The 13370-nt window shown below is 47.6% G+C and overlaps 1 protein-coding gene across 50 annotated transcripts in view; it reads left to right on the plus strand.

Moving 5' to 3' along the window:
- The window catches only part of GNB1L (G protein subunit beta 1 like), a 47614-nt gene that overhangs the window by 26888 nt on the left and 7356 nt on the right, over window positions 1-13370 (plus strand). For all 50 annotated transcript variants that reach the window (XM_050318025.1, XM_050318024.1, XM_050318026.1 and 47 more), the window contains 3 exons: window positions 842-1004; window positions 5685-5783; window positions 10297-10512. In XM_050318025.1, the coding sequence (XP_050173982.1) occupies window positions 842-1004; window positions 5685-5783; window positions 10297-10512 (478 nt within the window). The remainder of the gene's footprint in view (window positions 1-841; window positions 1005-5684; window positions 5784-10296; window positions 10513-13370) is intronic.

Here is a 13370-nt window from a genome sequence, read left to right on the forward strand (position 1 = left end):
GTACTGACACTGAAGGAGTCCCAACAGTCTGCAGATTTACATCTCCCCTGTTGCGGTTTCAAACTTCCATGGGGTGATCCAGCTAATTAAAGTAACACAAGGAGAAGGGATTTTGATGACTCCTTGGCCCAGGGGGTAACATGAGGACATGTGTCCTGTGCTCCTGTAGTTTATGGACAGTGGTACCTCGTTCCAGAGCCAGTGGGCTCACAAACCTGCGGGAGCAGCCCCTGTGGGCTCGAGGGCTGTGCCCAGAGTGAGCTGCACTTGTGCCCCAGTGCTGCAGCCCCTGGGCTCTGGGGTGGGTGTTTGAGCCACAGCATTCAACAGTTCCTTTTTAATTGCTGCCAGTCCCTCTCCTGTTGTCTCCCCATGGGGCAGTCCTGACAGCCCTCTGTGCCCTCCCTGTGGCTGTGGAAGTTGCCCACTGAGTAACCGGAGCTTTTTCTGCATCTCTGATGCGATCTTTGTTGTCTTGCTGTTTGTCTTTCAGCTGTCAACACACGACATTTCCATGTCATTGCTAGGGTGCATGAGTGTTACGTGTGTGGCTCTCTGGGTACTTTTGTTTCCTTTTAAATTAGATCTGATTCATGGTAAAATATGTCTTTTACTGTGAATAAGCTCAAATGCTCATGAGAGTTTATAAGCACATGCATACCTGTACACAGCATACCTGGGCTCCATCAGGGCTCTCCCCACAGGGCCACACCCCATTAACATCCCCCAGGCTGCAGCAGGCTCGGTGCAGTGCCCGGGACAGCCCGGGCCTTGGTGCCTGCAGGCAGAGCAGCCGGGCCCCCAGAGCTGCCGCTCACCACGGCCTGTGTTGCTGTGCCAGTCAGGGCCGGGACCAGAGGATCTGCCTGTGGGATTTAGCAGAGGGCCGGAGCGCAGTGACGGACTCTGTCTTCACGGAGCACGTGGGATTCTGCAGATGCTCTCTGCTAAAGGTGGCACAGGGACGCTGGCTGGTGGCCACGGCAGCCAAAGGCCTGGAGGAGGTAGGAAGTGTCTCTTTTTCTGGTGCTGGGGAGGTTGCTTTTGTCACTGAAATGACATAGCTTGGGAAGGGAGCATCATTGCTCTCGAATTCTCTGCTCAAGAGAGGGCAGCACAAGAAATCTTTGGGGGTTCTAATCACTAATTTTACTGCCACAAAGATGACTGAATTCTGTAACTCATGCTCTAACGGACGAGGACGCCAGCCTGAGGTTTGTCTGCCATTTAAGTATTTGCAGCAGCTGCTGGTCTTCACATGCAGGAGTTTGAAAACTCCGGTGCTGCTGGATACTGGGAACATGAGTCCTGCCGGGGAACTCACGGTCAGCAGGCCTGTCATCAGGTGGAGGTGCTCACCTCCCCTCTGACCTGAGCCTTGGCAGAGCAGGGGAGGTGCAGCTGATTTGTAATGTGATCCCTGGACGTTCTCCCCGGGCTAATTCCTTCCCTGGGACTGGGGCTGGGAACAGTCGAATTCCAATTAGTGGCCAGAGGTTTGCTCAGTGTGAGATAATTGCAGGGTCCGTTTCAGTTCCGACTGAAATGTCCACGTCTGATACCACTGTCCCTGCACTCACTGACTGCCAGCTTTGGGGGCAATTTCCACCTCTACTGTGTAGAAATCATAGCTTTGTTGTCCACGAAGGATGTTTGAGGACATCACACTGAAAGAAATTATTTCAAATACTTGACATCAAAATACCAAAATTATGAAAATGTGGCATAAATATGAAAAGAAATATTGTAGCTCACTGCAACTTGTTGATGAGCATAAAAGCTCCGATGCTTTTCTGGTCTGTATCTTGAAACTAAAAGTTGCATATTTTATATACATGAAGTAATAAGAGCCTATATTGCAAGAAAATGTGAACTTTGCAGAAGTTAAGCACATATTTAAGTACTTTGCTGGCTCTCAGCCAGAACGTTCAGCCTTTTACAGCACTGAGTAAGCCTGCAGACACAAGCCCTGCACCAGTAAGTACAGCCATTCCCAGTGCCATCCCTCGTTCTGCTCACACAAAGAACTGCCTCCATTTTGCAGCAGTGCTCGATAATTCTCAGTGAAACCAAACTGACAGTGCATTCCTGGCTCTGCCGGAGAAACCCCGGAGATAAAGAGTGAAATCCTCATCTGACCCAGACAGGAGAGCCCGGGGGCGCTTACAGCTCATCCTGGTTTGTTCTCATTTGTTGGTTTGGGCCCTGCCAGGGAGGATGATTTGCTGCCTCCTCAGGTAGGAGAGTTCCACTCTGTTGACCCTTTGCACTAGCACCGTGTCACATTTCCAGAAATTCCCGTGAGCTCCCACAACATCCAGTGCTTCCAGACAGGCAGCACTGTGTGAGACGCGGCACATTCGCAGCTTATGATTAAAATTAAGACTTAATAAGTGTTTATGCTTGGCTGGTGCCCAAAAAAAGAGTAATTTTGTCTTAAAGCAGGTTCAGTCCATAAATAATGAGATCTGAACAGGCATTTATTTGTTCATGATTGCATTTAAATCACCAATTATGAGTTACACGCACTTTTCTTGCCAATTTGCCAGAAACATGTTAAAAGCTTTATTAATGTGAAAAAGAAAAAGGGTGTGTTTCCTTGTGGCCAGTTTTAGCCACCCAGGAACACTATTAACCTCAGGCAAAGGCAAATCTTTCTTCTATTAAGCAAAACCAACATAAACACAGCACTTCAAGTTTTAGGTTACAGTTGTCAAAATATATGAAATAGTATTTATTTCTAAGGCTCAGTTACTTTTAATGCAGACAGCCTCTGGAACTGTCAGTCCAGCTCATGCCTGCCCGCCTTCTGCACAAAGCTTTTCTCACTGGCTTTTCCTTTGGCCTTTGCAAGCCCAACTGTGGCCTTCGTACCAGTTCATCTGGTTCTAGTCAAGGTAGGTTTTTTCCTTTTAAGCTGCAGAAGTGCATTTATCACACCACACTTACCCTTCCTCATTACGTGGAAGTTGCAGTTTCAGTCTTGCCTAGCAGGCAATGCCCTTTGGAGAGACAGTGATGAAAGATGCACGATGAGGGCAGGTCATCCTCATATTTATAGCCCGTTTCCTGCCACAGCTAACTGGGTTATTATGCTGATAACAAGAAAACTGCCGAGAGAAAAGCATCTTTTGTTGAGAGTGTAGCTCCAAGGAACCAGAATTCCCAGCTGATCAGACCTTGGTGTGTTCCCAGGTTTGGCTGCAGACTGGCTGGCTCTTGGCTGCAGTCCCTTCCCCTGCAGTGTGAGAGGTCTCGCTGTGGCTCTGCAGGGGGCTGTGTGTGTGCTGTGTGTGTGCTGTGTGTGTGCTGTGCTGTGTGCTGTGCTGTGTGCTCTGTGCTGTGCTGTGTGCTGTGCTCTGTGCTGTGTGTGTGCTGTGTGTGTGCTGTGTGCTGTGTGCTGTGCTCTGTGCTGTGTGTGTGCTGTGTGCTGTGCGCTGTGCTGTGTGCTCTGTGCTGTGTGTGTGCTGTGCTGTGTGGCTATGTGGCCAGGCCAGGTGCTGGTGTGTGCTGTGTGCTGTGTGTGCTGTATTGTGTGTGGTGCTGTGCTGCGGGTGGCTGTGTGGGTGTGCTGTGTACAGCTCTGTGCTGTGCTGTGTGTGTGCTGTGCTGTGTGTGCTCTGTGCTGTGTGCTCTGTGCTGTGCTGTGTGCTGTGTGCTGTGTGCTGTGTGTGTGTTGTGTGGCCAGCTGTGGCTGTGTGCCAGTGCTGTGTGGCCAGCTCTGTGCTGTGCGGTGCTGTGTGTGCTGTGTGCTGTGTGCTGTGTGTGTGCTGTGTGCTGTGCTGTGTGTGTGCTGTGTGCTGCGCTGTGTACAGGTGTGTGTTGTGTGCTGTGTGCTGTGCTCTGTGCTGTGTGTGCTGTAAAAGGTGTGTCAGGCCAGGTGGCCAGGCTGTGTGCTCTGTGCTCTGTGCTGTGTGCTCTGTGCTGTGTGCTGTGCTGTGTGCCAGCTGTGTGCTGTGTGTGCTGTGTGTGTGGTGTGTGCCAGCTGTGTGCTCCAGCTGTGTGTGTGCTGTGTGCCAGTGTGCTGTGCCTGTGCTGTGTGTGCTGTGTGTGTGCCAGTGTGTGCTGTGGAAGCCAGGCTGTGTGTGTGCTGTGTGCTGTGTGCTCTGTGTGTGTGCTGTGTGCTGTGCTGTGTGCTCTGTGCTGTGCTGTGTGCTGTGTGCTGTGTCAGGTGCTGTGTGTGTGCTGTAAAGGTGTGCTGTGTGTGTGCTCTGTGCTGTGTGCTGTGTGTGTGCTGTGTGCTGTGCTGTGCTGTGTGTGTGCTCTGTGCTCTGTGCTCTGTGCTGTGTGTGTGCTGTGTGCTGTGCTGTGTGCTGTGTGTGTGCTGTGTGCTGTGCTGTGTGCTGTGTGCTGTGTGCTCTGTGCTGTGTGCTGTGCTGTGTGCTGTGTGTGTGCTGTGTGTGCTGTGTGTGTGCTGTGTGTGTGCTGTGTGCTGTGCTGTGTGTGTGCTGTGTGCTGTGCTGTGTGCTGTGCTCCAGAGCTCCAGTGCAGCTGCCTGCTGGCAGGCTGGCTCACAGCCTCCACAAAGAGGAAGATGTTCTGGCAAGCTCTGAACTGCAGGGATGGGATGGGAAGGCCATGGCAGTGCTGTGGTGGTGACGGGTGGCTCCCAGGGGACCTGTCTGTGTAGCAGCTCTGAGGCTGCAGGAAATGCAGGGCTGTGCAGCAGCACTGCCAGGTCCTGCACCTTCTGAAAGGGCCCAGGACCGCTGCTGATGCTCATTTATCAAATGTTTCAAGTCGTTTAATTTTACAACATAATGCAGACCATTGTTTACTTAATTAAAAGAAAAGATCACCTTGGTGATTAGGTGTGTGCTTGAGAAAGAGCCATGTTTCTAGCAGCAGGGTTTTGATACCCAAGAGCTGCTATTTCTCCACAGTTCCAGGCTTGAGAACCAGCCCAGAGTTGAGGCACTGCCATGTCAGTCAAGACTCCAAATCTTCCAGTGCCAAACAGAAAAGGCAGACTCCTGATCTTGGCTGCCATCATCCTGAGGTGGAAATGAGCTACTTCCTTGGCAGAGGAATGACTTGCCCAATGTTTAAAAAAAATGCAGAAAAACACCAGATCTGTAATTCATTACCATCAGGGCAAGCAGCAGTGGAAGCTGCTCTGTAAGAGAGCAGGTGTTTAACACAGCACTGTGTTAATACCTGTGTGCTGACACTGCTCCACCCAGGAACTCTGGGCTACCATTTGTCAGTGCGGTCGGCAGCGAATAAAACCTCCTCCTGGCACATGTGTATGTGTGTGTTACCATAACAGCACAGGGGAGAGAATGCAAGTGTCCAGAGGTGAACACAGCCGTAAAATTAGCAGCAGAGATGGAAAAAGGAGAAAGGAAGCAGGGCAGTGTTTTCAGGTTAAGCAGTGTGCAGTAGTATCTGTTGTGTGCACGTGTCATCTCCTGTTTTTCCTGTTTGGAAAGATGAAATGGAAGAGTGGAGAAGAGGATGTGCTCACTTGGGCAATTTTGTCTGCCTTTCCTAAAACAATGCACTTCTTTAGAGAGCTGTGGATTCCCCTACAGCTCCAGCTTAGCATGCATTCCTCAGTTTCCTGCAGACAGTTTTTACTGGAAGAGCTTATACTAACCTTAATCACCCTAAAAGACTTGTGTTTTCAACAGCAGAACTTTGAGCTGGAGCCTGACCAGCTGCTCTTGTTTTCCTGATGTCAGGTTCAGGTTTTGGAGCTGCCATCCAAGACGTCAGTCTGTACCTTGAAGCCAGAGGTGGGTGCCAAGCTGGGCATGCCCATGTGTCTGAAGTTATGGCAGGTAAGGCAAGAGTGCCTGCTAATTGTGAAATGTTTTCCCTGTGATTCATTTTATATGAAGCACATGAATCTTTCTTCACTTGGATTTTGATTTATTATCAAACCAATCAAGTAATTATACTATTAAAGGGGGGAAAGATTTGTGAACATCCTTAATGTAACTTTCAGAGCTTTCCAAGCTTTAATGGAAGATTTGCAAATGCTCAGGGAAAGCTTTGTATCCTTAGGATAGATACACTTTTTGCATCAATCAAGAGGAAAATGAATGACTTACCAAAGCCACTTGTTTGATATGGTTTCTCACTGCATTAAGAATGATGAGAAATGACTGGGTTGCTTGCAAACAGTGATTTTTAATGGCAGATTACATTCACTTCAATGCCCTCAGGACAGGGAAGCACTCTATGAACATTTCCATTCCAGACATACAATAGGAACAAAATATTTATGGTGGTACTGACTTTGGATAAAAAGGTAAATAAAAGCAGTTAGTGAAAGAAAACCATATTTGCAGCATATTTAGCAAATAATGTTTTTGGGCTGCCAACAGTGAATGACAAGTAATAGAAAAGGGTGGCAGTAGAGGGAGGAAGGAGTTTAAGTGATTGGCTCTAAATCTCCAAAGAATTGGTGGCAAAGCCGATTCCCATTTAACCCCCTGACCACACACTGTTACAGGTCTGCAGGACCATCCAAGCTGATGCCAAATGTGTGGTTCCTGCGGGCTCATCTCAACATTTGTGTTGGTTCCAGTTGAAAACATTCTCAATCAGAGTTTGAGGCCTTGGTGTCTTCACTCAAGGTCCTGAACCAACTGAAATCTAGAGGAACTCAGCTGCTGACTTCAGGCAAAAGCAGGGGAGGCCACAGTTCAAGTCCCATGCTGTAATTAAAGACTAGGAAAAAAACAGAAGGAAAATTAAATAGGCTGATTAGGCTTTTATTAAACAAAGTTTCTCCTAAAAATGCAATCAGTGTTCAGTGCTCAATGAAATGAATGGGGCTTTCTGTCTCCTGGCCATTTTCTAATAAGATGGAGATAACTGAGGAAATGTTCAGTGTTGAAAATTTTGTTGCCCGTGTAAGTCCTCTGTCTTGCCATATTTTCTACATGCATTAACATTGCTGTTCCTCTAGGAAGCAGAGCAGGTGCAGAGTCTTAATTTCATGTAGTTTTTAATTTTGTTGCCAGTGGGGATAAAGCAGAGGACTGGGAACTGGGAGAGGTAAATTATTCCATGCAGATTCTGACTCAACTCACCATAACTTCCTAGACTGCACCAAGCAAGTACAGATAATCCCTTACAACCTCACAGCTGCATCTGCTCTTTTACAAACGTGTGCAACTTGGTTTAAAAGCATGGGGAGCAGCACACCCTTAAGGGTAAATAATTACACGTGGTGTACCAAAGTGCTGCTCTGCATTCTGGTTGTGGTTGCACTGCAGTGGCTCTCTGAGTACCCCTGGCACCACAGAGGAGCAGAGGCCGTGCAGGGTCTGAGCCGGGCAGTGCAGACGTAGCCAGCAGATGAACACTCGCAGGCAGCGCAGCCTGAGAGGCTGTTTGTGCTGCTCGGGGCACAGGGAACGAACAGGCTGGAACAGAACTGGGGAGAGCCCCACATGTCTGCAGGAACCGTGCTCGGGGTGGCTGGCCGTGGAGAGGAGGGGCTGCAGCCACCGTGTCCTGTGTGCCCGGGCACAGCCCTGCAGCTCAGGGACACCGCAGGCCCCACCGGCAGCGGGAATGAGCGGCTTCACTGCACGGCAGAAGGAACCCAGGCTTAGGTCAGCCTTCCCCTAAGCAATCAAAACGCTTGAAGCTGTTTATTTGGTTGGTTTTGAGCACTTTCCCCCATTTTTCAAGGTCTACCCCTAAACGTATCGGTTCATTCAATCAGCTTTGTCTCGTGAAGATTTACATTCTTCAAGACATTGTCCCTTCCGTTTCACACCTTCCTGCTATTACTAACTGGGTGGAGTAGGATTTGCAGGAGTAAGGAGAGTCTTCCCTGACATTTTTTGCTCTCCCTGGGGAAGGCATCACGTTGCGTAATGGTGCAAACCAAACAGTTCACCAAGCAGAATGCGTGTCGAAACTGGAAACGCCGAGTTATTGCTTTATATAAACTGTGGCAATTATTCCTGTTGAGTTGACAGAAGATCACCTTTTCTTCCTTCCTTGACACTTATCCAAGCGCAACAACAAAATGTTGTGCTGAGGAAGAGCAGTGATTTCTAAGTGACTGTTTCTACCGAAGCAGAAGGCGGGCGCTGAGCTCTCTGCAGCCGTGCCCGCCGGTGGGACTGGGACAGGCAGCCCGTGGGGAAGCACTGCCTGCCCAGTCCAGGTCTCAGCTGCCAACTGCCCTGATCTTTCCATGGCTTTTATTGCTTAAGTTCCTGTGCTCACTGCAATATTGCACTTCACGTGGTGAGCAAAGTCAGGAAGAAGCGGAGTGGGAGACTTTCATTTCACAGGAAATTGTGAATTTTCACTTGTTTTTTAAAATAGACCAATCTTAGATCTCACTTGCAAATTACCGGTTTTCAGATCTAAGCTGAGATACCCAGAGCACAAAACAAATATTTCTGCTTGGCATTTCTGGAAGTGCTGAGCACTCACTGTGTCTCCATCTGCACGAGGGTTTGGAGCTCCAGAAGAGCTGTTTGGGGTACAGAGGAGCCAGCCCTGCCCCTCCATACCATGTTTCACTGCCTAATGACAGCTACACCTTTGAGGAAACCTTTTCTGAGGGAGTCTGGAGCTCACAGAAGAGCAGCACAAATAATTGTGGGGCTTTTTTATGCGTAAACTGGGAACTTTTTTTAAACTTAAAAGTACCTGTGAAATACTTCGTTTTGCCTTGAAGGTTTTATCGTTTATTAAATATAAATAAAATCTGGAATGTTCATTTAATTCAGATTTTTTTAACTTTTCCTTGATATCAAAAAGCAGATCCAAATACCTGATGAGTACATTCATTGCTCTGATATTATTTTAGTAAATCAAAAATTTGACAGAAAAATTGTTCCCAGTTCTGGGCACTGAGAGACCTGCTTTGTGGGCCTGTCTAGCCAGAGCATGCTCCCTTTTTCAAAGGAAAAGGGGTCTTAAAAGAAGGAAGGAGGTTCCTGCAAGATCCCAGGTGTGGACAGACCCCTTCAGAAGGATGATGCAGGGGATTTCCTACACTTCCAAGGATTTCCCCTTGATTCCCTTCTTTTAAGGGGCAATGTTCTTCCCTGCTCAGTGGGATCCTTCCCTCATTCAAGCCCTTCCCTGGGCTGAAGGAGGTGAGGAGGCACACGAGGCTGTTACCCAGCACACCCATCTCCTGTTAGTTTAACTCCCCCAGAACAAACAGGAACCAGGAGAGCAGTGTGGACCATTGACAGAGCAGGGAGCCTGTGGCCACTGCAGGTTTGTACCATGGCACTGACAGCCAGTGAGTGTGACTTCAGTCGATGATGTCACACTGATAAAAATTAATTCTTTATGTCCTTTACCTTTGTTTTGAATTGAATACCAAGTAAACAAATCCTGTAGGAGCAGAGAGTGTTTGGAAAGATCTGAATAGCTTATTCAATACATTTCTTAGATGTGCCTACATGAGGTGGTCAGAGTGCCAGTGCCTATTTTGATGTTTCTTCTCCTATTAAAGAAACAACTGGCATTAACAGATGCCTCTTTTTTAGCTGCTTTTCATTAGGGATTTGCATCTTCACTCTTGTAACCAGTTACTGCTTATGGGATCATTAGTCTTTTGGCTGCAGCAATGATGAATATTTTCCTTAAGTGTGACATGTAATCCAGTAATGTTCCCTTCTTTGAGTTATTTCAGGGGTTTAAATAAATTAGGTGTCTGCCCAGGGTGCCGTGGCCTTTGGCCTGTGACATCATTAATCAAAAGAGCTTTCAGTTGGTTACAGTGGGACTGGGGCACCTGTTAACCCCTTGGTGCCTCAGTGCTCTCCTTGGAGCTTGGGGTGCCCCTGGGCCCAGGATCCCCGCTGTGACCCCACAGCTGGGACTGCGGGCCTGCACAGCCTGGCACGTCTGCCAACGCCACAGGGGTCCTGCTGCTCCACAGCCACTCTGCTGATCTGCAGAATTTTTTTAAAAGTGAAGACTTTAAAGTTCAGACCATGAAGTAAAACTTCAGGCGGCCTCTTTTCAGGTGTTGCAGAGGGCAATAGTTTGGATTTTCAGAGAGAAATTTTCTATACCTGTGTGTATGTATGTGTGTGTGTATGTTAGATAGGTATTACACACATGAAATTTAGAATTTGATCTGTAGATATAAACTCCATAAGTTCAAAGTACCTAGTACTGCCTCCTGGAAGTGGATGGACTCAGGATTTGACATTCACACTCCTAAATGCTGTATCACCGTGCTCCAGTAGCATTTTCATTTATTCTCTTGGTGCTTGGACTGGAACCTACCTCGGGATGGTAATTTTCCTAACAGACTATTTACTTCTCAAACAATTTTACTTTTTCCTTGATCAGCTCAGCTGTGGTTCACAACCTTTGCTTTTGGCTGGCTATGAAGATGGATCAGTGGTCCTCTGGAATGTGACAATGGGAAAAGCGTTGAGCCAACTCGTTTGCCACCAGGAGCCAGTGATGAGCCTTGACTTTGACTCGGAGAAGGCCAAGGGGATCTCGGGCTCATCCGAAAAGGTGCTTCGCATCTGGAGCCTCAATGAGCAACAGAACCTCCAGGTCAGGAGCACTGGCCCTCTAGTGTCATTTATCCCACTCTGCACTAACAGTTTGATAGACTAAAAAAATATTTAGTCATGAAGAGGAGTTGTTGCAGATCTCTAGCTAATTAATCACAGACTGGTTAGAATGTCTGTGCTATGTGACCAGACTTAGCAAAAGATGGTGAGGATTTAAAAAAAAAGAAAAAACCCCTCTCTCACATGTTTCTGGTTTTACCAAAGTTGCAACAGGCACACAGGCCTAGCATTACTCAAGCCATTGCCTCTGTATCTTCATTTATCACGTTAGTAGTATCCAGCTCTCGGAATGCCCTAAACATTATAAATGAGTTACAAAATGAGAAACAAAGGATTGCTTTTCCAAAGGTTCTGCTTGAATGCTTAGAGCTTTCTTTCCACTGTGGGAAAGAAAGTATTCCATGAAATACTTCACAGACAAAAAGAGTAGCACCATGGGGACGAGAGGTTTAGGCAGCAACAGCCCCACCAGAGACAGAAAAGCAGCCACGTGGCTGTGCCAGTCTGTGCCCAGCGACACAACCTGCAGACGCTGCTTTAGAGCCGCACAATCCCCACGGCACTGACTGACAACACAACTGCTTTTATCCAGACACCCTCAGCAGGCGATCCCACAGTGCCAAGGGGGGAGTAGGATTTAACTGGGTGTGGAAATGAAGAGTGTCAATAAAGGCTCAGAAACATTACAATGGCCAAAGCATCCCTCTCCACTCCTGAGTGCTTCAACCTTTCTAAAGTGGCACTTGTCCCACGAGCAGTGGGAAGGATGCTGTGTGCCCCACGCCATCCTGGAGAGCTGTGGATGCTCCAGTTCACGGGAGAACAACAATGGCTGTTTCAGCTTGCAGCTTTAACAGAGAATTTTTTTAGGTAATGTGTAAGTTAAAGCTGTTTTCTGAATGGTGCTATGGGAAGAAAAGCATGTGCTGGGACAGCCAGGGTTGCCTCATCAGCTGGGGGTCACTGTTTGAAGCCACAGGTCTGATGCACAGTTGCCATGGTTTGGGTTTGTTGGTTCTTTTGGTGATCTTTGCCCAGCCTTTCTACCACTACTGTCACCATCTGCACCTGGTGTCCTTAGCTCAGGGAAGTGGAAGGATGGTGAGCAATCCCAGTGAGAAGCTTGGTACTGAGACTAGTTCTCTAAGGCCAAGGTGTCAGAATTCTGACAGCATGACAGGCTTCTTAAAGCTTCAAATACTCCGGTGGTGGAGAGGAAGGTGTTCCTTCATATTGCTTATAGCATAACTTTTTCCTAATTCAAATACTGTTCTTCACAGCACATTCCAGTTATGAGCTAACCCTAATGCAGGGCTACAGGTATGACTCATGGGAAAAACGGCTGTTCACCTGAAATGTTCCAGGTATTGTTTTTCACAAGGTATTCACATTCCCAGGAGATGCAGGATTAGCTACACCCTCAGCAGCTCACACTGAGAGACAGTAGCTTTTCTCAGAAGAAATTTAAATGCCCAGTATTATAAATTCCAAGCAGTGTCCTGTGTTCGTGTGAGTATGAATGCCCAAATAAAATGCATCTTTCACATGAGCACTAGAGATTGTCAAGGACATAGATTAAGGTTTTTTCCACTATTGCATTAATAATATAAACCAGATGGGGATTTTTTTTCCCTGACATTCCAGGTACCTGAGGTAATGGTAGATGTTGGAAAGCCACTCAGTGGCACATTATTTTTATTCTGGGAGGTTTTAATAAGTGAGCATGGGGCAGAGCTATCTGCCGGTGCAGAAACAGTGACGCAACGATGGCACTTCAGCTCTGTTTGGAGTGGCAACGTTCCAGTGTGTCAGTGAAGAGATGATGAAGGTGCTGCACAGTTTATTGCTATGGGGAAAGTTTGGTGTATTGTCTTCTACAGGAAAGTTGCTGAAATCATCACTTCAGCAAATGATGGGATTGGTTATGAGCCTTCTGATTTGGATGAGATAGTGTAATTATGGGATGATGTTTGTGGTAGAATGTAGAAGGTAAACAGCTTCTGCAGGTGAATAAACAAAGCACAACTAAGAAATCTGATAACCACAGAAGCTCCTTTATATATGACAAGAAAAAAGTTCTGTAAGATGTAAGTTTTGTTAGTTTGGTTGCTGAGGCTTCTCCCCCAAACACTAAAGCTTAGGCTGCTGCTATTTTGGCTATTTTTCTCATAAGCAGAGGGCTTAAAGACATGCTTTGGGTGTAGATGCAAGTGTTCTTGGTCATGGTTGGCTGAAAGCAGCTCACTTGTTTTCACCTCTTTGTTTTCTTAATTATAAGCTAGTTTTTTGGTTAGGAAATTATGCTGGTATGCATTAGACCACTGTAGTTAGTGACTTACTGTAGTAAGTCCCTGCATGGCACAAATCCTGGCACCAGGATTTCACCTGGCTGCATTACCTTGAGCAAGGGATCGTGCCCAAATGCCCACTGTTTGCTCCTGTTCCAGAAGGCATCTCCACTGCAGGCTCTGTTCAAGTCGCAGCTCGCTGAGGTGCCGCGTCCCAGCGCCCTGTGCTGCTGTGGATCCTGCCCAGTCAGTGCCAGGAGGAGGGCACACCACACCCACACTGGCTTTAGCCATTATAACAATCCCAGAGCAAGGCCCATCTCACACTGCCAGGCTGGTGAGGCAAGGAGTAAATCCTTCCTTCCCAGGACACTTCTGCCCACGAAAACTCCACTGCTGCGGCCACGCTGCGTGAGCCTGAGCTGGGGCCTTGGAACATCTGCACTGACCAAAGCACGGCTTTTACAGCAGCAGCCCCACAAAGAGGCCCCCACACAGCCTCCTGCTGCCCATTAGGCTTGAGCAAAACTTGCTGTCCTCTGTTCTGAAT

This window comes from Myiozetetes cayanensis, unplaced genomic scaffold (assembly GCF_022539395.1).
Source record: "Myiozetetes cayanensis isolate MyiCay16 unplaced genomic scaffold, myiCay2020 scf21, whole genome shotgun sequence".
Lineage (NCBI taxonomy): Eukaryota > Metazoa > Chordata > Aves > Passeriformes > Tyrannidae > Myiozetetes > Myiozetetes cayanensis.